Here is a 25000-nt window from a genome sequence, read left to right on the forward strand (position 1 = left end):
AGACAAAATTATGTGTTTTTAGTTTTTCGTTCATGTACTATCTGACTGTTTCTGAGATTACTTTTTTAATTTCACAGTTTGTTTCATTTGTTAACCTTATTTTGGGGTTGAGAGTTTGCTTTGTGAACATCTCCACCTCATTTTACAGACTAACCATAACTTTTGTCTATGATTTTCCCTTAACTCACCATCCACACACACACTATTCCCCATAACTACCTACTGATTAATGAATGTTTTAATTAGTAGAGAGAAACCCCTTCTTGTAAGGCGGATTCTTTTAAAAACATCAACTAAGACAGCCACAAAGGTTACTAGGTTATCTGCTGCATCATATATTCATATTAAACAAAAAGCCTTTTAAGAGGTATTCCACAAGAGTCTGTATTAAGCCCTCTTCTTTTTAATATTTTCCTTAATGATTTGTTACTAACTGGACTTCAGTCCAAGATTAGTTCATAGCTGATGATACACAAATATTTAATATAAGTAATGATGTCTCCCAATAGCCCTTTTTACGGTTAGTTTCTCTCATTTACCTTACAATATAATCTAACGTGGATGCGAGGCAATATCGGGTTAAAACTACAAAATAGCCCGAAATTGCCTCATATACGTGCTAGATTATATTGTAATGCAAATGAGAAAACTAACCGTGAAACGGGCTATTACATGGGCATCTGCAGACTGATTTTCTTGCTGCCTCAATTCCTGGTTCTGCTCCAATGGCCTCGTGGTGAATTCAGACAAGTGTAGGACTATGTAGTGAGGAGATTAGTCTTGCTGAGGATGTTAAACTTTTAGGTGTAACTCTTGATAAGGATTTAAATTTTGATAAGCCGTGATATAGCGGATATTGCACGTAAGGTTGGTAACCAGGTTCGGATCTTGCAAAAGCATAAGAAATAATTGACACATGCTAAAATCAGATTATATATAATCTTTATCCTTTACCTCACTGAGACTATTGTTCTATTGTGTGCCATCACTGTGGTAGGCGTAATTGAAACAAATTGGAAAAACGTAAGGTGGTTCATACCAATTTCAACGCTTGAAGGAACGTTCTTATTAGAAGGATTGACACTACAACACTATCACTTAACAGCAATGTTATGGTACCATATCAAACACCAATTATTGCTGAAAAAGATTCTGTATTTTTTGTGACGTAACAAGTAACCGAGGTAACAGGAAAGCCCTGCAAATACACCCATATTTTAGCTATAGCTGCTCATATCTCAAAAAAACGAACTTACTGACCCCTATTTTTTATTTCTGAAATGCCATAATCAGCATGCCATAATGAAACTTTCTAGAAAGCTTAAAAAAAATTATGTGGAGTGGATTCAGACCCACCTTAGATGATTGAAAATTTAAGGGAGCTCTGATTCCGCTCCACAAATTTTTTTTTTAATTTGCAGAAAGTTTTTCCTTGACCTGCTGATCACTTTTGTGCAATGAAAACTTGGGTTCACCCAGTTTGTTTTTCAGATATGAGCAACTAAAACCAAAATAGTGTTTTTGCAAGGCTTTCCTGTTGTCATGGTAACTTGTTACGTCACAAAAATGACTGCATCTAGTTCAGCAATAATCAATATTTCACAAAATACCATAACATTACTGTCACGTGATAAAGTGTTGTAGGGTGAATTCTTATAATAACAAGGTCTCTGGAAAAGTGTTGAAATTGGTTTGAGCCACCTTAATGAACGCGCCTTGCGCTTTATCTATAATGATGTCATATAATAATAGTACATATGATGACTTGCTGGAGCGCATAAATTATCCCACTTTTTATAGTAGAAAAATTTATTATATTTTAATTCTTGTATATAAGGCTTTACATGGGCTGGCTCCCAAATATATTTCTAAGTTATTCACATCCCGAAATATAGCATTAATTTTCGGGGAGATAACTTCCTTATAGCGCCTGGAGCAAATACCACGAGTTGTGGTCTTCATTCCTTGTTACATTGCGTTAGTAAGTTACGGAATTCTCTTGCAAACGATATTAGTACAATCCAGGAATTAATTAATTTAAGTAAATTTAAGTCTGCAATTTTTAAAATGAAATTTGGTACTGACTGCTGCACCTTGCGGGGCAGCACTAAAGGCAGGAATCCAGAATCCTTAACTGGAATCCGGATTCCGGAAACCAGAAACCAGAATTATGCACAATTCGCGATAATTACATTAACTTATTCAATGGATGTCTCAATTTGTTTTGCTAGTGTTAATCCGCTGGATAGTGATTTATCCGGTGGATAGGGTTATCCACCTTTTGAACAATCGAGGACTGGTTTGTAGTGCATCTTGTTTATCATCAAGTCTTCCAATTGGGAATCCTCGTAAATAAATGATCATAATCGAAATTTGTTTATTGCACATGGTCACATTTACGTGAAAGTAATAATGTTTGAACTGTAATAAATAAACAAAGTTTTGTTTTACCGTCTTTAATTTCCTTGATTATGTTAAATAGTAAAGGGTCCATTACCCAAGAGTAAGAATCTGGTGTCAGGTTTGTGCCTCCCCATCAGTGTCAGAAAAGTGTCTATTTTTAAACCAAGTTTTGCCAGAAATAAACAATAGACCAAATCGGCTAACTTAACGTTGTACCCATTCAAATTATCTCCCTGGGTTAAGTATCTTTGTGTGTTGTATTTGCATTATAATATAGCATTCACATTTAAATGATGATGTAGATACCTGGAACAAAACGTTTTACTCTCAAGGGTTTTGATTCAGCCAAATTGGTTTATTGTTTATTTCTGGCAAAACTTGGTTTTTAAAAATAGACACTTTTCCGACGCTGATGGGGACAAACCTGATACCAAATTCTTACCCTTCGGTAATGAACTCTTAGTACTAGAACATAATCAAAGGAAGGAAAGATGGTAAAACACAACTTTGTTTACTTAATAAATTTCAAACATTATTACTTATTACTTTTATGTAAACTTTACCATGTACAATAAAAAAATTTCGATTATGATCATTTATTCACAGGGATTTCCAATAAGAAGACTTGATGATAATCAAGAGGCATTAGAAACCAGTCCTCGATGGTTCAAAAGGTGGATAACGCGATCCACCGGATAAATCACGATCCAGCGGATAAACACTAGCAAAACAAATTGAGTTAGGGCCAAGTCGCACTAGAGGGCAATTTTGGATTTGTTCAGGACAAATCTGACTTGAAATCGGCCAGTGACAAAAAAATTGTCCGGAAAGCTACAGTCGCACTTCAGAACAAAATATGTGAACAAAACATCACACATTGCTGTGAGCGTCGCTCAATTGCCTGCGAAACCGCCTTTACTCGCTGTTTCCATCCACAAACCGCGACACGAGGGATCTCAAAATGTTCTCAGCTGACGAAGATGTACGGTGCAAAGAAGTTTGGGATGATCGGGCATTGAGCCGTCTTCGCTGAACTGAAAGGATTCTTGCAACGAGTCAGAACGCGTGGTAGAAGGAGATGGGCTGGGAGTTCCTCGATCGTTGAATATGTAAGGGCTAGGCATCGGATAGATTGTTGCCACATTTCATACGGAAAATATTGGTCGCCCGCGCCTGGATTCATGTTGTTGCGAAATGAGAACGTTTTCAATTTTACCGCGAAGTCTATAGCCTGCGAGAAGGCTCTCTCTCTTCGGTGGGCCTGCTCGCAGGCTACGAAGTCTATCGCATAGAGACTCTGCTACATATCACCTGTCAAATCATTTCCGAATCAAGACACCCTCGCTATTGTTTTTCAAGATTTGTTTCAGTTCGGCCTGCTCCAGAGGTAGTCGACGGCATCTTTGAAGTTTGTCCGTCTGCGACCAAATTTTGTCCTTCGGTGGACAAACCGGTCGCTCTTGGTTTTTCATTGTGATGACAGATTTTTGACATAAGTAAACAGTTTTGTCCTCTAGTGCGACTTGGGCCTTATCCAGGGGATAAGTTAGTGTAATTCTCGTGGATTGTGGATAATTCTGGTTTCCGGATTCCGGATTCCCAATTACCGGTTCCGGCTTTTAATGCTGCCTCACCTTTCATGACGGTTGATTTTTCATCTTTAACTATCTAGTAATTATTGGTGAATTTCATTTTATTTTAGGATTTAAGTATTTATTTAGAACTTGGAGATGGTAGCATGTATTTCCTTAAATTCGAGTGTAAATAAAGTTTGTGTGCTTCCATGACTGGTGATAAATGTGTTTTCTAGAATTTTTCAGCATCCGGGTTAGGGTTTATCAATAGTATCCATGTAATTCGGCAGTTATAAACGCTGAAGTCAATAAAAAATGAGCGATGTGTTAAAAAAATGAGCATATAGACGCAAGCGTGAAGAAATTAAAGGGGACCGCTTGTCAAGCCCTTTTGTCTACACCATTATTTCGTTTTCGAGAAGTCATGTTTCACCTCAAAATTTCTTTTCGACTTTACCCTCGAAAACTCTATTCTCAATTCTCGACTCTCTAACCTCGAAACTCGATCACCGATTCTCGAAACATCGAGGATCGCGGATCGAGTTTCAAGTCGAGACTGTCAACATTTGCTGCTCAAGCTTTTGGAAACGGGTTCCCAGAATCCTTTTCGGATGAACTAGAGTGTCAACAAAAGCGCGCCTTACAAATGATTATTCCAGCTTTGATTATTCCAGCTTATGATTATTCCAGCTTACAAATGATTATTCCAGCTTTATTCCAGCTTTCTCTGTAGAAAGCCAACATACCCACATTTTGCAAAAGAAGATTTACTGTTACCTCCCCCCAGAACCTATCCCTACATACAGCCACCCTACACCCCAAGCCCCAGGGAAATAACACAGACCACTAAAGTATACAAACATATTCACATGAGACCTTTATTTCCATTTCGTCTAACTTTGAATTACTTTTTAAGGTTCACAGCATTTGTATATCATTATAAAGATAATATACTTATGATAGCTACCATACTGCTTGTGCGGAATGATTCCACAGTACATTTCTTTTGATATCAAACATATTATTACCTAACAAGAGTACATACTTTCTTTACATACATCAGAATACATGTAAACGAATTAGTTTCTTTTTTAAACGTTGAGAGCTACAACGTTATTTACAATTAATTGCTGTCGCGCGAGTGGTTATTACGAAAATGTTGAATATAAATGCTAAAACCGTTCTTAAAAGTCAACTGCATTATTTTCTTAATCTATTCATCCTGCTAAAAATTCATGTTTTCTTACAAATAGAATTCTTAGAAGATGAATTTCAATGAAAGAAAAAAAAAACAGTTATACCTTCTGTTCCCTTTTACAGAAATCAATCTCAGGTACAAAGCGATACAATAATCATTATAAGTGAAACGCTTCAAAAATACAGAAACAGTTCAACCAATTACAAGCGAATCACATAGCAGAAAGGGTTCATGAAAGCTTAAAATCAAACTTCCTTTAGATAATGGATTATTGTTACTTTGCTTTTAGCAAGTGTCTGCTCAAGGTTCATCAAATATTTGAATGCGATGATTCTCATTGTCAGACACAACAATTTGGCCATTACTGAGGAGCGCTACTGATACTGGATACTTAAACTCCCCTAAGTTGCTGCCCTCTTTTCCAAACTTACAAACAAACTGACCATTCAAATCAAAGACTTGCACTCTATGATTAAAATGATCACAGACAAATACATGTCCTGATTTACTCACTGACAAACAATAGGGAAAGTTGAATTCTCCATTCCCCTTCCCTGTTTTGCCAAACTGATACTCATAGTCCCCCTCCCGGGTAAAGACTTTCACACTGTGATCACCACAGTCTGACACAATGAGATAATCACCAGACTGAACACAATGAACAGGATCACTGAGAGAACTGGGTCCACCTATCTTTGTTAGAAACTTTCCATCAGGGAAAAGAGTTTAATGAATTTGTTATTGGAATCAGCAACAATAATATTGCCATTAGAATCCAATGATAAACCATGAGGATACTTGAACTGGCTATCAAGGCTTCCTTTCCCACCAAACATACTCATGTACCTCCCCTCCTCGTCAAAAATTTGGATTCGATGGTTGTTGTTGTCTGCAACATAAATATTCCTATTTTTACCAAAAGCTATTCCTCTAGGGTTTTGAAACTGTCCCTTGTCGCTACCCTGACGACCAAAGGATCTCAGAAAATTGCCCTTGCAGTCAAATATCTGTACCTTGTGCTGGGAGGTGACTGCGATTTCATCCCTGGAATTTACTGCTACCCCCCAAGGATCAATAACATTCCATCATTTGAGCCTTGTTTTCCAAAAGATAAAACTGGTTTGACATTGAAAGATTTAATTAAAACAGAAAAAGGGCTACCGCGAATATGTTGCCCGTTTACCTTAACTGACAATTTGTATTTACCTTCAAGTGTAGGTGGATAGCTGACTTTGTAGGCCCCGTCTTTGTTGTCATTAAAAACAAGAAATGTGGTTATGCATTCCTGCCCTCGATCGTCTCGCAAGTCTACCGTTACATTATCATTCATATTATAACACTGTTCGGCAGCCGCGTTTCTTGTCGTTAAATTGAATTGAGCGTAACGTCCAACAGTTCCTTCACAAAGTCCTTTGCCTTCGGCAACAGATTCGCTTGCATCAGTTGCGTTGCGAAATAAAAGACCGATGCCTCCGCTGTTGATTGTCTCAAGTATCTTGTTATTTTCCACAAAAACTAATTCAAACAGGCTTTCAGGGTCGTGCTCAACTGGCTGCACTCGTCCTACCCGTTTTAGAATGGTTTGCAATGGTTTTTTTAGCTGAACCACCTCGGCGTCTGTGCTTCGCGTTAAAAGTTTCTCAGCTTTTTCCAGCGCTAATTCGATCCTTTTTATTTCCTCCTGAATCGCTGTTTTTTTGGTCGTTAGACTCTCCAGCGATTTCTTGGTTTCGTTGTCCACTGCCGACTTGATCTTTTGCCTTTCCTCTTGGAGTCTCCTCATTAAGTTATCAACAAAAACATCGACGTCTCTTAGCATGTCTTCGCTTCGTTGAACAAGCTGTGCGTACTCCTCGTCAATTTGAGTGACCATCTTTATCTTTGCTTTCAAGGTTCTTTTTGGTGTTTGAGTTAGACCTGCTAACTCGATCTTTTGAGCTTCGGCTTCCTCTTGGATTAATGTCACTTTGTGTCCTGCGTGATCTAAGATGCAACAAGTTTTACAAACTGAGTCTTCGGGACAAATGTTACAGAAAAACTTGAGCTCTTCTTTCTCGTGCCCCTTCCTTGAGCAAAAAACAGGTCGTTTCACTACTATCTCATAGTCTTTTTCTTGAAAATCTTTTACGGCCAGAACGCGGTGATCTTTGTAGTTTCGAATGATGTTGTGCCCAATCAAACACTCGTCACAATAAAACTTGCAACACTCGAAACAATACGAGGTTTTATAGGTTTTCTTGTCGCAGTTTCCGCATGTTACTTGCATCTTGTCAGATTCTCTAATAGTTAGGGCATCGATGAAGCCGCTGAGAAAAAAGCTTGCGGGAAGATCTTTCAAATCACCGCTTGCAGGAAGTCTACAACGGACTTGGCATTTCGGACACCTCAGATCAACTTGACCACCACTTGCTCGATGCCAGTTGATCAAACAGTTCAGACAGATACTGTGCAAACATGGACGGTATCTTGGATCTCTAAGGATGTCTTGACATACCGGACACGAGGCTTCTTCGCGAAGATTGAAAAGCAACTTTGGGATATCCATATTGCTAATCTCCACGCCTTCACGAACTGAGTGCCTTTGACTATGTTATTCCAAGTCTCGTGATTTCTATCTTTAGCTTTTCTTGGAGTCAGGTGACCATTATCCAATCATTGCGATGTGTTGTAAAAACGTCTGTTGATTGTTTTGTTTTGGTTCTCTGAATCCCAGAAATTTGGCTTTTATGCAGCCAGCGAGCTTTGAAAATAACACAATTAAAGCGATAAAGGGAGGGTAGATAGGTGACCTTTGTGAAGTTTTGTAAGCTGAGATCACGGAAATGGGTTTTTGAACGAATTAGGACAAAGGAGAAGCTAAATATTTTACAAAACCGAGATTCCGTGGTATAACGCTTTCGATAATGCTTCTTTTAAATCTGCAAACCAGAGAATTGGTATAAATTAAGGAACAAATACTTCGATATTATGAAATGGAAAGCAATTATCAGGCTAAATAGAGAACTCTGACTGGCTGGTGTTCGGTCGGGATTTTACAGTATGGACCATTACCATGGAAACAACCTGCTTCGTATTTTATAATAATAATAATAATAATAATAATAATAATAATAATAATAATAATAATAATAATAATAATAATAATGATAATGATAATGATAATGATAATAATAATAATAATAATGATAATAATAATAGTCTTTATCGAACACAATAAAAATATTACTGAAGAACAAACATGTTCACTTTAAAAATGTCTAAAATTTATCTAAGTATCTAAAATTAATGAAAGTTCTATTGGTCAAAACACTTTTAAATTGTTCATTTCTTATATTATTTTATATTATTGTAGCATAATGAAAGAGTGACCCCTATTTCTTAAAACTCTATTCCTAGTAGGTTGTTCCGTGCCGTTGTACGGTATGCTTGAAGCTGAAATAAAATGCCGACTAATAATCGCTCAGAATGAAAACCGTTATCTGTCAAAAGTAATCCCAAGATATGTTTGCTCCAACACCTTCGATTTCCACAAACATGTTTGTTGGAGCCGTTTCCAGTCCTTCGCATGTTCTTGCGCGCGCAGTACGGAGTGTGTGGTTTTATATGTTTACAGTTTGCGAAGAAACTTTTGTTTGCAGTTTGCAAGGATACTTTGTTTGCAGTGGATTCGAAGTGTATTATCTCCGGCAGGTACAAAACACAGGTCACAGGTCACAGGTTACCCCTTTACCAATACAGAAAATATCCTAAACATTCATAAAAGCTAAAATCTTAGGCCTAATTAGGCCGAAACAAAAGTTTTTAGGCCTAAGGTTAGCTTTTATGAATGTTTAGGATACTTTCTGTGTTGGTAAAACAATGACCTGTGACCTGTGATTTGTACCTGCCGGTAATATCTCTTCGTTTGCGATGCTGCAGCTCACGCGAGTTGGCTTGAAAGCAAATAGACCCATTTCAGTACTTCCCAATCTGGAGGACAAAACAATGGTTGTTCTCTCCCGTGAGAGAAACAAACCCTTCAGATGCAAAACAATCTTATTGTTTTGTCCTCCAGATTGGAAATTAACTGAAAGGGGTCTATACAATCAATGCAAGTAAGAGTATAGAAGATTACTGGCTGAAAATTAGAGCCAATTTTGTTGTTGAATTTTTTAACGGGATAAAATTATTTCAAAGTTTTTGACACAAATTCTTCACTCTTAGCCAACTGAGAAACAATCTAACCAACGATGTCCAAAGATACAGTGTATGATAGTTGTCGGCTACCTTTCTCAAAACTGAGACCCTGTCCACACGAATAGCGAAGATATCGTTGACGTCACCTATTGTGATTAATGTGCCAACCAGAGCCTCATTGGCTGTCGAAACAATTTAAATGGTCTTTTGTTCCTTTGGTTGGCATATTTGAATAATGTAGCAGAACTGCACATACTCATTGTTTTGTAGTATTTGTGAAGTGCTCTAAATGGCACAAAGTCGTATTTTTATTGACCAGGAAGGTCTAAAGGAACGAGAGAAGAATATAAATATTGCTCATTAATATTTATATTAATCCTTATTTCATTCATTTATTGGACCTAAAACTCATCTTCTAACCTTATAATAACAATAATTATTATAAGACACTTTGTCACGTAAACCTTACACCTTAAAATCATTAGCTCCGACAATTCTTTACAAAGTTCCGCCCGAAAGTATTTACCCTTTTGCCGAGATTTTACCGTGGACGTTTCGCAGATTGATTCTGTGTTCTCACCTCGGCCAAGACGAGGTGTTCCGAAATTTCAAGGAGGTTTTACCTAGGTTTGCCGCGGCAAGACGCAGTAGAAATGCTTTATGTTTCGAGTTCATCAAGTTCTCAATTTCATGCTCCGATGATAACTGACATCAGCTGTAACTCAGCTGGCGGAGCTTCCAGACTTGAAATCAGAAGGTCATGGCGTTGCCTCCTTGTAGGAGCATGACGATTTTCCCTGAGTATGCCTGTGTAAAACCAGAAAAGTTCATAATTTCATCAAATTCCGTGTTGTAACTAAATGTCTCTTGGAAACTAAAGTAGTTTTGTCTTGAATTTGTAACAACAGGAGGAACTGTAAGCAGTTTACCAGCACCATCAAACAGCTTAAATGGTTTGCCTGGTAGTAGTTCCTTAGGGATGCCGTTTGATTCAACGTCATCTAGTGTAAACTCAGTTAGTATTCCAGTTACACCAAGTGATGTGGGAGCCTCTCTCAATGTGGCACCGACCTCAACAAAACAGAAAAAAAAGTAAGTGCAGTATCAGCCTATGAAGGTACAAGTTGCAAAATTGTTGAGACACTTTCATTAAAAAAACACTTTTTCTAGCTTCCTATACCCGCCGTATCTAGAATTTAAACCTTTCCCACTTCCCTTCCCCTCTCTCCCTTTCAATGTTAACTGTTGATGGTTGGGACCTTTTTTGTGTCTTGCTAGCGACAGTGGTCGGAGGGGGAGGGGGGGGGGGCTGTGGTGTGAGAGGTAATAGGTAAATTAATAACGCCCCAAGGAGGTGAAGTGTCTCCACTATTTTTGCAACTTGTTGTAGCTTTCCTGTACTACGAAATACTCTGGCATTTAAATCTCTTCAGATTTCTGCATTTGTTCAGTAATGCTTCTTACTTAAACTACTGGGTTGTGGAAAAACCCAGGCTTCTACGGGACTCCAATACAAGAGAGTCAGGGTTATGGTTGTCAGTGGTTTCCATAGATCTTTTGCAACCAATCTCTAAAGACACAGATAACAATAATGTAATGTACATTTGCTGGTGGACGAACAAAAAGAGCTAATGAGAGATCTTTTGTTTTCGTCCACCAACATGGCGGCGATGACCTAAAAGCACCGACAGCTGACAAAAAGCGTCGACTACATGTATTTCACTCAGGGCCTGAACAATCGATGGAATCGGTGATTGACCACAATCGATGACACTCGATGAAGTTCACCACTACTTCTGTGTGATTATCGATTGGTCATCGATGCCAATCAATGCCAATTAATTAAAGGTAATCGATTGTCATCGATTGATTTCCCTATGTGTTTACCTAATTGAAAGCAATACAGGCAAATTCTTGCAACCCCCTAAGATTAAAATTGATTTTGACAATGACAATAGTCTCATGAGAATGTATGAAAGTCGTGTATCAAATTCCCCTCGTACTCTGACCTGTCCGCACGCGAAATTAGAATGGAACCGACAATCGGCCACCTACCTCCAAGACGGCTTTATGATCATTAATACAGCAATGTGCAGAACAATCGCACGGTCAATGGCTCCAGTGCTGTTTAAACCCGGTTTTTTTTTCTCTTTGTTTTTTCATCCCTTTGCCACTGCTTTAGCTGCTCTCATGGCTGCGATGGTATTTTTCTTTACTATGTATTTTCCTAACTCTGTATTTCTGTAGAAATAAAAGCGCAACTCAAGTTACAGCTGTAGCTTCCGCCCAGGTGACCGAACAGGAAGCTGCAGTGGCAGCCGCTGCTGTTCCCGATTGGGTTTACGATCCCAATGAGCCTCGGTACTGTCTCTGTAATCAGGTCAGTCCAGTACATACATGTCCGATATGTCGACATAAATCGACTTATGTTCATTTGCATAGAGGTCACAAGGTGTCCCCTTGCTGTTTGATTAGGTTCAGGGATAGATCTGTTGGGGTGGGGGCTGATTTTTACTAGCGAAAGCACAAGCATTATCAGCGGACTTGAACATTGGCAACTTTGCAACTTTTGGTAGGACAAAGGACACTAATCAACTACAATAGAAGTTCATGCATCTGTATATGTTACTCCTGCGTACGCTCTTTGCCGAGAAAAGCCATCCTTAATAGTGAAGTCATTGCGATCAAATTGCTTGCAAGATTTTTGCGAGTTAGTCTGGGTACAGTTCGAACCTAAAACAAGGCAAACAACAAAAAGTGTTCATGATAGCAACCGTTGATTGGAAACGAACATGCGCACTAAAAACCTCGACTTCCAAGCCCCTAGTACGATGATGCTGAGAGCCGAAGCTCGTGTAATCCTACAGGAATACCAACCTAATGGATGTAATAGCGTAACTGTTGTTTGGGAGTTAGTGTATATTGGCTTGGTAGTGTTCAATGGGTTTTATTCGTCTTGTTTTGCCTTCGTTACTTGAAGTAAAAGCCCAATAACATTGCGGAAAGTAGAATCAAGTTCCTCTTTAATATGTGCAACTTATCTTACAATATGATACAGTACCCGCTCCAACACCTGTGTTGCTTGTATTTAGGAATCTAATTCAACACTATGGTACATCAGTGCCCTCATAAAGAGATAAATTATAGGGGTAATGCCACTCAGAGCAATCCGTTAGTCGTCGAGGCTAAGCAGGCCACTGGTCTAAATAGTTTTGATACTTCCATAATTAATTGGACGTATAGGATATGTTATGGTTATTTAAACGTTTTTTTAGCATAGTGGTCGGTATTTATTAGGTTATTCTATGCCTTAGTGACTATACATGGCTCGTTGGAAAATCCATTCTTGGTAAAAAAGATTCTGTGATTAAGTTTGATGATGATGAGTTTTGTGTAAGTACTAACAGTGGTCTGTCTGGATTTTCTTTTCAGATATATTATGGTGAAATGGTTGGATGCGATAATCCAGAGGTAAATGAATATTTTTTTGGTAATAAAAGGAGCCAGTTTGTTGTTATGATTCAGAAAAGTGGCGAAGGGTGGAAGTGATAAAATATACTCAGAATTTTCAAGGTCATCGTTGGTGTGAACAATTTGTCGTTCAAACATAGTTTTTCATTCCTTTTCCAAAGAATTCTCTTTAGAAAAGAAACAAGGAATCATTCGTTTCATGTCATGACGGAGAAGCCAAAATCAAGGGAAAATAAAGGTTATGGAAAGGGATACTCGGATAGTCCATTTATTCTTAGATTTAACATGAGCGAATGAACACGTCTGCGTTGCCCCAAGACTAGGTTTACACCAGAGGAAATTGTTCCGGATTCGTGATGAATCCGGAACGTTTTAGTACCGGATTAGTTTTGCCGTTTACACAAAAGTGGACGAATCGGACATAAAACCTTCGCGGTTTGGTCGTGTCTCCGGAGATTTTGAATCCGGAATCTAAAGTGGGAACTTTGAATCCGAAAACTTTTGAATCCGGAAAGTTTTGTCGTGTAAACGATTTTGATCTCGAATCCGGATATTTTATCCGCCTGCGATCTTTTGAGTTTGCGGTAAAACCAAAATGGAGGATCTGGTGCTAACATTGCTTACGGTCTCCGGTTGCCTAATCCTATTGCAGGTTCAGGCGATAAATTTTATTATGTGTACGGCAATATTTCTGAGGAAACGCAAATTATTATCGCAAGGAAGTTTAACGTCAGCCACACTTCTTCGCCAATGACGTAGATGGCAGGATCGAAGACCGAGACGGTTTTGGGTTAGGCAAGGTCAAACAAGTGCCTGGTGGGACAATATGATGGATAATGCCACGGTAGCCAGCCTACCTTCATGGAACTTTGTGAAAATCTTAGACCCCTTGGTAACCATTCCATCACAAATGTTCCCGGAGTTGTCGTTGTGTGTAAACGGTCAGGAATCCGAATATCCTTTCAGTGTAAACGCTTACGAATCCGAATACTCTAACTTTGATGAATCCGGAAACATTAACGAATCCGGAACAATTTCCTCTAGTGTAAACCTAGTCTCAGCCGTTGTAACGCATTGTGCACTGTCACATTTACATGTGTATGTAGTCCAAAGACAAAGGGAGACCAATTTTAAAGAACAATCAGTAGCCAAGCTTTTTAAGTTCACGAATTTCAATCAACGCCTCTCCTTAATTTTCCTCTCTGTGACATTGTTTGTTTAAATCTTGACAGTAATTTGAACGCTAACTTTCCGTTCTGGTCTTTTTCAGTCCTATAGAATGGTTTCATTATGGCTGTGTTGGATTAACAGACGCTCCGAAGGGAAAATGGTTTTGTCCGCAGTGCCAAAATCAAATGAAACAACAGAGAAGAGGAGGCCGACACAAATGATTTTCAAAACGTTTTGGAACAATTATTGCTGAAGACCATTTTTGGTTCAACGAGACCAAGCTTTTGGATGTCCATCCCCGGCGTATTAAATCACATTAGTTGACAGTTGTCTTCGTAGGGCGTGTCGCCTTACCATCTCCAAAATCTGTAGTCACAATTCTTGCGTCTTGCATAAGCGGTCCGTGGAACCGCCTACACAACTAATCGTTTTTTGACCCTGGCAGTTGTCCTTTGTCGAACATTGCACGTGGATTGACCATTTCCAAGTGTGTTAGGTACCAATGGGCGTAGCACACCTTCCTTCAGGAGAAAATTGCGTGACCAAATTGGCATGACTTCGTGACCAAGCTTTGTTGTCCATACAGGAGTGCTTGACTGATGGGTGTCACGTAACATAAAAACTGCAACGACCACGAAGAAAAGAGCTCAAAAGCAAAATACAGACAATTGTTCTAGTCACACTTTTGAATGTTTAAGAAATAGCAAAAGCCGTCTTGTAAAAACAAGAATTTAAAAATGTTTGTGACAGCGTATCTAGTGACTAAAAGAATAGTTATTTTGATCTGATGTTAAATATGTCACGATTCTTTGTGTGCTGTATCTTTTTCTGGGCTAAGTTTTATTCATCCTGTTATAAGCTCTGCGTTGATGATCAATTGGCTGTAATCTACAGGGTAAACATAATGTTGGGACTTATTCAACACTGGAGTCGTTATGAGCAATTCTTTGGATTCCGACTCCCAAACGAACGTGCACGATCCAATGACGACGATGCCTCAGGGTCTGGAGCGGATTAACAGGGAAAAAACATTTTGCCGAGTCGAAAAATACCATAATATTGTATGTTTGTTCCCCCAATTTTTCATAAGCATTGTCTCCTGGGTCGTTGGACATAAAGGGTCCTAAGAGAAAAAAAAATAATGCAAGAGAAAACAGAAACAATGCATATTCAAAATTGGGGGTGGGGTGGGGGGGGGGGGGGGGAAGGTTGGGGTAAGGGAGCAAGTAAAGAGTATTATGGTATTTTTCGCTTAGGCCAAGACTCATGAAGAAAGAGTGGCTTTTCCCCTGTTTCCTTAGGGAATAGCGAATGATAGCGTTAGGGATGTTTCAAGTTAACAAGCAATGTTGAATGCACGACATAACCAAATTTGGGGCAGATACAAAACACAGGTCATTGTTTTACCAACACTCAAAAAACCCTAACCATTTACCAGTGCTAACATTGGGCCTAAAAACTTTTGTTCAGGCGTAATCAGTAGACCCAAGGTTAGCTTTAATGAATGTTCGGGATACTTTCTGTATTGGTAAAACGGTGACCTGTGTTTTGTACCTGCTGCAAAATTTGCTGGATGGCAAAACCCAAAAGTACTAATGTTTGTGAAGGCTTGCAAATCGAAGCCCAGGGGCTACTTGTGAGGGTTAACAATACTACTACTACCACTACTACTACTACTACTACGACTACTACGACTACTACTACTACTACTACTACTACTACTACTACTACTACTACTACTACTACTACTACTACTACTACTACTAATAATAATAATAATAATAAGAATAATAATAATAATACGAATAATAATAATAATAATGGAACTTTATTTTCACACGATCTTTAAAGCTGAATAGCTTGTTCGGTTGTGCACGAATGAACAAATTAATACATATCAAATCATATTGTTTTTTAAGGAGACGAAAACCTCTCGAAGCAGAGTAGAGAACCAACAAAATCTACCCACATTTGACCTCGGATCTGGGAATCGAAGCACGGGCCACATTCTGGGAGGCGAGTGCTCTGACACCACTGCGCCTTCCCTGCAAAATAGTCCTGCAATAATGACTGTGATGACCAAATATTTGGATGAAAATGTCGCATTCCCTTGGCGTTCGAGGTTGTGTTTTCCTGTTTTTCCCCAATTGTGGAGTTGACTGGGTTTTTGAATGTTCTTTTCCCGTTTGGTTTCAAACAGCCTGCGTAGCGGCTCAAGGGAGGGGAGGGAAAGAATGTGAGTTCACAAACTGTACTGTTCAGTTGCTTCCCTATTCAAAATGGCGGCATTGTATTCGTGGGCCGCAAATATCATCGACAAAGTGCTGAAGAAACGTGGAACCCCAAAGCCCTTGGCCATTGGTAGCCACTTTCCTAAGAAGAAAAATTATATGCTCTTGTGTGTGAAACTCTGAAGTGTAAGTAACCATAGTATGCCAGGATCAGCCGGTTATCATTTGTCCGTTAGTGAAAAGTACGCGAGCAGCAAGTGTCTTTATCAGCTGTTCGCTATATATGCTTTGCGGTAAGACCAAGCGTCGAACAGAAAAAGAGGCTGGCGGAGTTACTGCTGAATACCCTGTCACCGTTGTTATCATTTTGAAGCTTTTCTCCAAGACTTTCCACCAAGTCAGTTTACGGGTCAGAATGCTAGTCCACAGGCGGCCAAAACTCGGAGGGTAAAAAGATTATAAGGATTTGTATGGGAATCTCGATAACAAACTGAATAAGATATTTACCCGCAAAAGTTCTCAATAAAAAAGCCATGGTGGCCTCATGGTTAGTGCGCTCGCCACCGGATCGAGTGGTCCGGGTTCGGGGCCTGGCCGGAGACATTGAGTTGTGTTCTTGGACAAGACACTTTCCTGACTCTCACGGACCCAGGTGTATAAATGGGTACCGGCGTAATGCCGGGGGTAGCCCTGCGATGGACTAGCATCCCATCCAGGGGAGAGTATGGCTCCTAGTCGCTTCATGCCACGAAAACCGGAGATAAGCGCCGGCCTTATGGGCCTTCTGGCTTGTAAGCAGTGACTTTATTGTCGTGGTGAATTTCTCACTCTTTGTGTGGTTACTTGCCTGATTGAATGCGATTTAAGCGACTTCTCAAAATCTCGGGTTGTCACTCGTACCTAAATAAAGGAAAGGCTGGCAACTAATTTCTAGCTTACCTCACATCTGGCCGATAATATGACACTTCTCCGGCATCAGTCAAGCTCAAACTCCAGTGTTGGCCACACGGATAAATTTACTTCTCCTTGACCAAGTTTCAAGGTCCAGCGAGTACCCATTGTTTAGAAACAGCGAAAACTATTCAAATTTTCAAAATCCTTAGAGGCTTGCGTACAACGAATTTTGACACGGCTGGTCAACCGTTCACTTGAGCCTTGATACGGTGAGAGCAAATAAGTCCCCGCTACACGATTAGTGTGTACTAGACGCCTTTTTGTCGCTGGATTGAACATGTCCCTGCAACATGACCCCTCGTGTCTGCCCACCTTAAAGGTTTTCGCAACGGGTTGCCAGCATCCTTTTCGGATGAACTAGAGTGTCAGCAAAGGCGTGCCTTACGAATGATTCCAACTTACAGTTATAAAGACGCTCTGTAGAAAGCCAACGAGCCCTCATTTCGCAAAAGAAGATTTACTGTCACCTCCCCCCAGAAACTATCCCTACCAACACCCACCCTACACCCCAAGCCCCACGGAAATAAACACAGACCACTAAAGTATACAAACATATTCACATGAAACCTTTATTTCCATTTCTTCTACCCTTCAATCACAAGGTTCACAGCACTTGAATATCATTATAAAGATAATATACTTACTAAAGCTACCATATTGCTTCTGCAGAATGATTTCACAGTACATTTCTTATGATATCAAACCTATTATTAAGTAACAAGGGTACATACTTGCTTATATACACTAAAATATACGAAACAGTTTTTTTTTTAAACACTGAGAGCTAAAACGTTATATCTACATTTATTTGCTGTCACGCAAGCGGTTATTACGAAAATGTTGAATATAAATGATAAAAGCGTTCTTAAAAGTGAACTGCATTATTTCCTTAATCAAATCAAAGCTTGAAAAAAACTACTCGCTTAAAGTCAAACACTCAAATCAGTCATGGCTCAGTTAATGATAACTACACCGGAACTAACTTAGTTTTTACTAACCGAGCGGGAGGTCTGTATGGGAGAATCTTGACTGAGGTCGCCAGTACAGACCGAACGCAGTGAGGTCTGTACCAGCGACCGAGGTCAAGATTCTCCCATACAGACCGACCTAGCTGGGTTAATAAGGTGTTTATTATATTGCAAACAAGAACAATTTAATTCGTTTAATGTAACTGGTTTGTACTAACTGACATTTTGCTTGCGAACGGCGATGAGTGGCGATGAGCTTAACTTAATTCTGTCAAAGTTTGCTCGTCATCCTCTCTTTTGTCATCATGCTGTTAAGCACTTCCATAAATACATATTGGTAGAAGAAAATATTCAATATTTTTGCATTTTAGTTTGCATCTTTTCACAGCAGAACATTACTGTCTAGATGCCGGTCTAGATGGAAAAATCTAGACCGCGGTCAATATCGATTTTAGCCAATCAAATTCGTGAATTTTGTAGTTCCCAGTCCTCGTGAGACAGAGCCATATAATAATCTAAGATTCCACAGTACTTTTTTTTTTTATATCAAACCTATTTTAAGTAAAAATTGTACATACTTGCTTATATACACTAAAATATACGAAACAGTTTTTTTTTTTTTAGAGGCGGTTATTACGAAAATGTTGAATATAAATGATAAAAGCGTTCTTAAAAGTGAACTGCATTATTTCCTTAATTAAATCAAAGCTTGAAGAAAACTACTCACTTAAAGTCAAACACTTTAATCACTCATAGCTCAGTTAATGATAACTACACCGGAACTCACTGGGCAATATAAAAGACCAATTTCGATATATTAAAAATCAATACTAAACAAAAGGCATCATTTCGAGGCTCTGGGGAATAATTATAAGGATTTGTATGAGTTTGTTCCCCGGGCCACGAGATGATGCGTTTTGTTTAGGACTGAATTTTAATATATCGAAAGTGGGCTATTCATCCTGCTAAAAATTCATGCTTTCTTACAGGTAGATTTCCTAAAAGATCAATTTCAATGCAAAATACAAAAAATATACCTTCTGCTCCCTTTTACAGAAATCAATCTCAGGTACAAAGCGGTAGAATATTCATTATAAGTGAAACGCTTTAAAAATACATAAACAGTTCAACAAATTACAAGCAAAAGGGTTCATGAAAGCTAAAAATCAAACTTCCTTTAGATAATAGATTATTGTTACTTGGGTTTTAGCAAGTGTCTGCTCAAGGTTCATCAAATATTTGAATGCGATGATTCCAACAGTCAGACACAACAATTTGGCCATTACTGAGGAGTGCTACTGATACTGGATACTCAAACTCTCCTAAGTTGCTGCCGTATTTTCCAAACTTACCAACAAACTTACCATTCAGTTCAAAGACTTGCACTCTGTGATTATTTGGATCACAGACAAGTACATGTCCTGATTTAGTCACTGACAAACAATAGGGATGCATGAACTCTCCATTCCCCCTCCCTCTTGTGCCAAACTGACACTTATAGTACCCCTCCCGGGTGAATACTTTCACACTGTGATCACCCCAGTCTGACACAATGAGATAATCACCAGACTGAACACAATGAACAGGAGCACTAAGAGCACTGGGTCCACCTATCTTTGTTAGGAACTTTCCATCAGGGGAAAAGATCTTAATGAATTTGTTTCCCCGATCACTAACAATAATATTGTCATTGGAATCCAATGATAAACCCGAAGGATTTGTTGAGCTGGCTATCAAGGTTTCCTTCCCCACCAAACATACTCATGTACCTCCCCTCCTCGTTAAAAATTTGGATTCGATGGTTGTTGCAGTCTGCAACATAAATATTCCTATCTTTACCAAAAGCTATTCCTTTAGGGTATTGAAACTGTCCCTTGTCGCTACCCTGACGACCAAAGGATCTCAGAAAATTGCCCTTACAGTCAAATATCTGCACCTTGTGCCGGGAAGTGACTGCAATTTCATCCCTGGAATTTACTGCTACCCCCCAAGGATAACTAAACATTCCATCATTCGAACCTTGTTTTCCAAAAGATAGAACTGGTTTGACATTGAAAGATTTAATAAAAACAGAAAAAGGGCTACCGGGAATATGTTGCCCGTTTACCTTAACTGACACATTGCATTTACCTTCAAATGTACGAAAATAGCTGATTTTGTAGGTCCCGTTTTTGTTATCATTAACAAGAAATGTGGTTATGCCTTCCTGCCCTCGCTCGTCTCTCAAGTCTACCATTACATTGTCTTTCTTATTATAACATTGTTCGGCAGCCGTGTTTCTTGTCGTTAAATTGAATTGAGCTTCATGCCCAACAGTTCCATCATAAAGTCCTTTGCCTTCGGCAACAGATTCCTTTGCATTAGTTGTGCTGCGAAATTTCAAAAGACCAATGCCCTCGCTGTTAATTGTGTCCATAATCTTGTTATTTTCCTCGAAAAATATTTCAGACAGGTTTTCAGGGTCGCGCTCAACTGGCTCGAATTGTCCTGCACGTTCTAGAATGGTTTGCAATGGTTTCTTTAGCTGAACCACCTCGGCGTCTGTGCTTTGTGTTAGAAGTTTCTCAGCTTTTTCCAGCGCTAATTCGATCTTCTTTAGTTCCTCCTGAATAACGGTTTTTTTGGTCGTTAGACTCTCCAATGATTTCTTGGTTTCGTTTTCCACTTCTGCCTTGATATTTTGCCTTTCCTCTTGAAGTCTGCTTATTAAGTTATCAACAAAAATATCGACGTCTCTTAGCATGTCTTCGCTTCGTTGAACAAGCTGAGCGTACTCCTCGTCAATTTCAGTAATCATCTTCATCTTTGCTTTCAAGGTTTTTTTCGGCGTTTCAGTTAGACCTGCTAACTCGTCCTTTTGAGTTTCGGCTTCCTCTTGGATTAATGTTACTTTGTGTCCTGCGTGATCTAAAATGACACAAGTCTGACAAACTGAGTTTTCGGGACAAATCTTGCAGAAAAACTTGAGCTCTTCTTTCTCGTGCCCCTTCCTTGAGCAAAACACGGGTCGCTTCACTAATATTTCATAGTCTTTTTCTTGAAAATCTTTCACGGCCAGAACGCGGTGATCTTTGTAGCCTCGCCAGATGTTGTGCCCAATCAAACACTCATCACAATAAAACTTGCAACACTCGAAGCAGTACGAGGTTTTAGAGCTTTTCTTATCGCAGTTTCCGCATGTTACTTGGGTCTTGTCAGATTCTTTAATAGCTAGGGCATCGATGAAGCCGCTGAGAAAAAAGCTTGTGGGAAGATCTTTCAAATCACCGCTTTCAGGAACTCTACAGCGGCCTTGGCATTTTGGACACCTCAGATTAACTTTTCCACCACTTGCTCGATGCCAGTTGATCAAACAGTTCAGGCAGAAACTGTGCAAACATGGAAGGTATCTTGGATCTTTAAGGATGTCTTGACACACCGGACACGAGGCTTCTTCGCGAAGATTGAAAAGCAACTTTGGGATGTCCATGTTGCTAATCTCCACGCTTTCACGAACTGAGTGCCTTTCACTATGACATTCCAAGTCTCGTGATTTCTATGTTTAGCTTTTCTTGGAATCAGGTGACCATTAGCCAATCATTGCGATGTGTTTTAAAAGTCTGTTGATTGTTTTGATTTGGTTCTCTAATTCCCAGAAATTTGGCTTTTATGCAGGCAGCGAGCTTTGAAAATAATACAATAAAGCGATAAAGGGAGGGCAAGTGGGTGACCTTTCTGAAGTGTTGTAGGCTGAGATCACGGAAATGGCTTTTTGAACGAATTAGGACAAAGGAGAAGCTAAATATTCCATGTATTCCATATTCCATGGTAAAACGCTTTTGATAATGCTTCTTTTAAATCTGCAAACCAGAGAACTGATATAAACTAAGGAACAAATACTTCAATATTGTGGTGTAGTCATAAGTCAAGAGACGCACACTCTTCCATTGCTTTTTATGTAATGTCCTTTATTCACTGAACGATTATCTTATATTGTAACACAAAGATTATTCTACTTCTACATGGTAACAGTACTTTCACATCATGGAATAGCATGCAGTAGTTTCACATAAGGTGATCATGATCATGCCCTTGTTGCAGTGGTATTACTGAGTAATCAATACACTACAAATATTATGAAATGGAAAGCAATTCTCAGGCTAAATAGAGAACTCTGACTGGCTTCTTCGCCAAGATTGAAAAGCAACTTTGGGATATCCATGTTGCTAATCTCCACGCTTTCACGAACTGAGTGCCTTTGACTATGACATTCCAAGTCTCGTTCTTGGAATCATGTGACCATTAGCCAATCATTGCGATGTGTTTTAAAAGTCTGTTGATTGTTTTGTTTTGGTTCTCTGATTCCCAGAAATTTGGCTTTTAGGCAGCCAGCGAGCTTTGAAAATAACACAATTAAAGCGATAAAGGGAGGGCAAATAGGTGACCTTTGTGAAGTGTTGTGGTGCTGAGATCACGGAGCTTTGCTTACTAGAAATGGCTTTATTAACAAATTAGGACAAAGGAGAAGCTTCACATTTTACAAAACCGAGACTCCGTGGTGTAACGCTTTCGATAATGCTTCTTTTAATCTGCATAACAGAGAACTGGTATAAACTAAGGAATAAATACTTCGATATTATGAAATGGGAAGCAATTCTCAGGCTAAATGGAGCACTCTGACTGGCTGGTGTTCGGTCGGGATTTTACAGTACACGGACCATTACCATGGAAACGGGCGGTTTCGAATTTAATAATAATGATAATAATGATAATAGTATTTAATAATAATAATAATAATAATAATAATAATAAATTTATTATTATTATTATTATTATTATTATTATTATTATTATTCGAAGACAAATAAAGTTTCCATTATTATTATTATTACGACAATAACAATAATAATGCTTGAGATCATGGAAGTTCACCGCTTTCTTTCCTGGCTTTGTAGAGTCATGAGATGTATAGTTGCAAGCTGGAATACTAGGATTGTTACTACCACCAAACGTGGTCCAAATGCCTAAAATTATCTAATTATCTAAAATTAAGTGAAGTTGTAGTGATAAAAACGCTTTTAAAACCTTCAGTCCTTATATTATTTTATATTATTGTAGCATATTAAAGAGTGACCCCTATTTCTTAAAACTATATCCCTAGTATGTTGTTTCGTGCCGTTGTATGCTTGAATACCGGCTAGTAATTGCACAGGATGAAAAACGTTATCTGTCAAAAGTAATCCCAAGATATGTTTGCTCAAACACCTTCGTTTTTTTGGAGCTGGTTCCAGTCCTTCGCGTGTTTTAGCGCGCGCAGTACTTCTTAGCTTTTTGTTTTTTGGGCGCGTTCTTTTTGTACGATTCCGGAATATGAATACACGGAATAGACGGTATTCGTGTTCTTAATTTTTGGAACCTATTCCGTTTTCGGAATGAAGGGAATACTATTCTGCTCCCGATAGCAGAATGAACGGAATTACCGGAATATGGCTCACTCCGAATAGGTAGAATATGCGTTCTTTTGGGAAAGTTTTGACGGAAAATGATACGCGGCCGGCTGGTCGCCCGCAGGTGGCTTGAAAGTTGTAAAAATTTGAATGGAATAGCGATGCAAAATGTCTACTGTTTATGCGGGTGTGCTGGCCTCTCTTCTGTTTCTTTACCGGTGCTAGAACATGAAGAGCTGTCAGTTTGAGTTAATTAAAAAAAGTGCCTTTGCCTGTCAAATGAGACGACGTTGGCATTAATTGATTTGTGCAAAAACCACGAACCTTTTTTCATTTAACTCGACATCAAGAAGAAGAGCACACGGGAACACACTCACACTACGCAAAGCACTGACAAGTACAAAAAGGTCTTCGTCATCTTCCCCTTTAAGGTTTTTAGCCAATGAAGCAAACCGAAAAATCGAGAACACCGCCAAAAAAACTGGTATTGGCCATATTTCAACGTTTCGTGTTCCAAACTCTTGGAAAACCTTTATCACTTGACTGGCCAATGCAATTGGCGCATGCACAGATACAATACTTCCCAGATAACCTTCGCTAATAGTATTCCGTTTTCAGAATATGCGTTCTTTTGCGAATTGATATTCCGTGTATTCTGTACATGTTATTCCTAATCCTGAATGAGAATAGCCGGGATACCTCCAAAAGAATGTACCCTTTGTTTGCAGTTTGCGAAGAAATTTTTGTTTGCAGTTTGCAAGGATACTTTGTTTGCAGTGTGCCAAGATATTTTGTTTGCCGTCTGCAAAGTTTATTTCTTTGAAGGGTGCAAGGACTTTTTTTGGGTGGGTGCGTTGACATTTTGTTTACACCGGGGATTTTTTTTCTTTGCAGTGTGCGAATTCATTTTCTTTGCAGAGTTGGCCGGGATTGTATTTTGTGTCACGATTCAGAATTTTTTTTGTTTGCAGTGCATTTTATTTTTCGAGATGAGCACCTTTTTGTAATATGTGGCTGAATTAATGAGAAAGGTGCGTCCCCTATGGGCTTCCGTATGTATATACGTCCTTCATACAGTATTATAATTACTGTTTTTATGCCTGTTGTTTGTGTCCGACGAAGAAATCGATTTCATTTGTCGTTTGTTGGGACCTTTCTAAGATAACAGAACGAAAAATTTGCTCTATCCATCTCGCTTCGCTTGCCACAAAAGTTTCGTGGACGAAATAAATTCAAAATAGCACTCGTGCTGTATTTCAGATCTGACAGCCCTGTCAGATGGACAACCGCAAGCGACTCCTCATTGGTCGAAATTAATGACCCACTCGGTTAAGCTACCTGGTTTTTGGTGGCTTAAATTTAATGAGAATTCTACTGAAGTTTGCCGACTCGCTTAACTTTGAGACAGTTGGGAAAAAGCTGTTTTCAC

At 39.0% G+C, this 25000-nt stretch overlaps 2 protein-coding genes and 1 pseudogene across 2 annotated transcripts; 1 reads left to right on the top strand and 2 right to left on the bottom strand.

Moving 5' to 3' along the window:
• Nucleotides 1–5475: 5475 nt before the first annotated feature.
• On the bottom strand, nt 5476–7720 carry LOC138055965 (E3 ubiquitin-protein ligase TRIM71-like). Its single transcript, XM_068901824.1, has 2 exons — nt 6359–7720; nt 5476–5823 (listed from the first exon to the last, which is right to left on the bottom strand). Exons 1-2 carry the CDS (start codon nt 7718–7720, stop codon nt 5476–5478), a joined length of 1710 nt encoding a protein of 569 aa, XP_068757925.1.
• A 2544-nt stretch (nt 7721–10264) lies between these two features.
• Nucleotides 10265–14869, top strand: LOC138057966 (inhibitor of growth protein 3-like). The gene is made up of 4 exons (XM_068903871.1): nt 10265–10443; nt 11599–11731; nt 12784–12822; nt 14093–14869. Exons 1-4 carry the CDS (start codon nt 10331–10333, stop codon nt 14243–14245), a joined length of 438 nt encoding a protein of 145 aa, XP_068759972.1. The 5' UTR covers nt 10265–10330; the 3' UTR covers nt 14246–14869.
• A 2851-nt stretch (nt 14870–17720) lies between these two features.
• Nucleotides 17721–21844, bottom strand: LOC138057201 (E3 ubiquitin-protein ligase TRIM71-like; annotated as a pseudogene).
• Nucleotides 21845–25000: the final 3156 nt, after the last annotated feature.

Source organism: Montipora capricornis, chromosome 7 (assembly GCF_036669925.1).
Source record: "Montipora capricornis isolate CH-2021 chromosome 7, ASM3666992v2, whole genome shotgun sequence".
Taxonomy (NCBI): Eukaryota; Metazoa; Cnidaria; class Anthozoa; order Scleractinia; family Acroporidae; genus Montipora; species Montipora capricornis.

Excerpts from the sequence above, each read along its gene's own strand:
- LOC138055965 (XM_068901824.1), bottom strand. The coding sequence starts at position 7,720 with ATGGATATCCCAAAGTTGCTTTTCAATCTTCGCGAAGAAGCCTCGTGT. Across the intron at positions 5,824-6,358 it reads AATACAAATTGTCAGTTAAG|TCTGGTGATTATCTCATTGT; the intron begins GTAAACGGGCAA and ends CATTGTGTTCAG.
- LOC138057966 (XM_068903871.1), top strand. The coding sequence starts at position 10,331 with ATGCCGTTTGATTCAACGTCATCTAGTGTAAACTCAGTTAGTATTCCA. Across the intron at positions 10,444-11,598 it reads TCAACAAAACAGAAAAAAAA|AAATAAAAGCGCAACTCAAG; the intron begins GTAAGTGCAGTA and ends GTATTTCTGTAG. Across the intron at positions 11,732-12,783 it reads GGTACTGTCTCTGTAATCAG|ATATATTATGGTGAAATGGT; the intron begins GTCAGTCCAGTA and ends TTTTCTTTTCAG.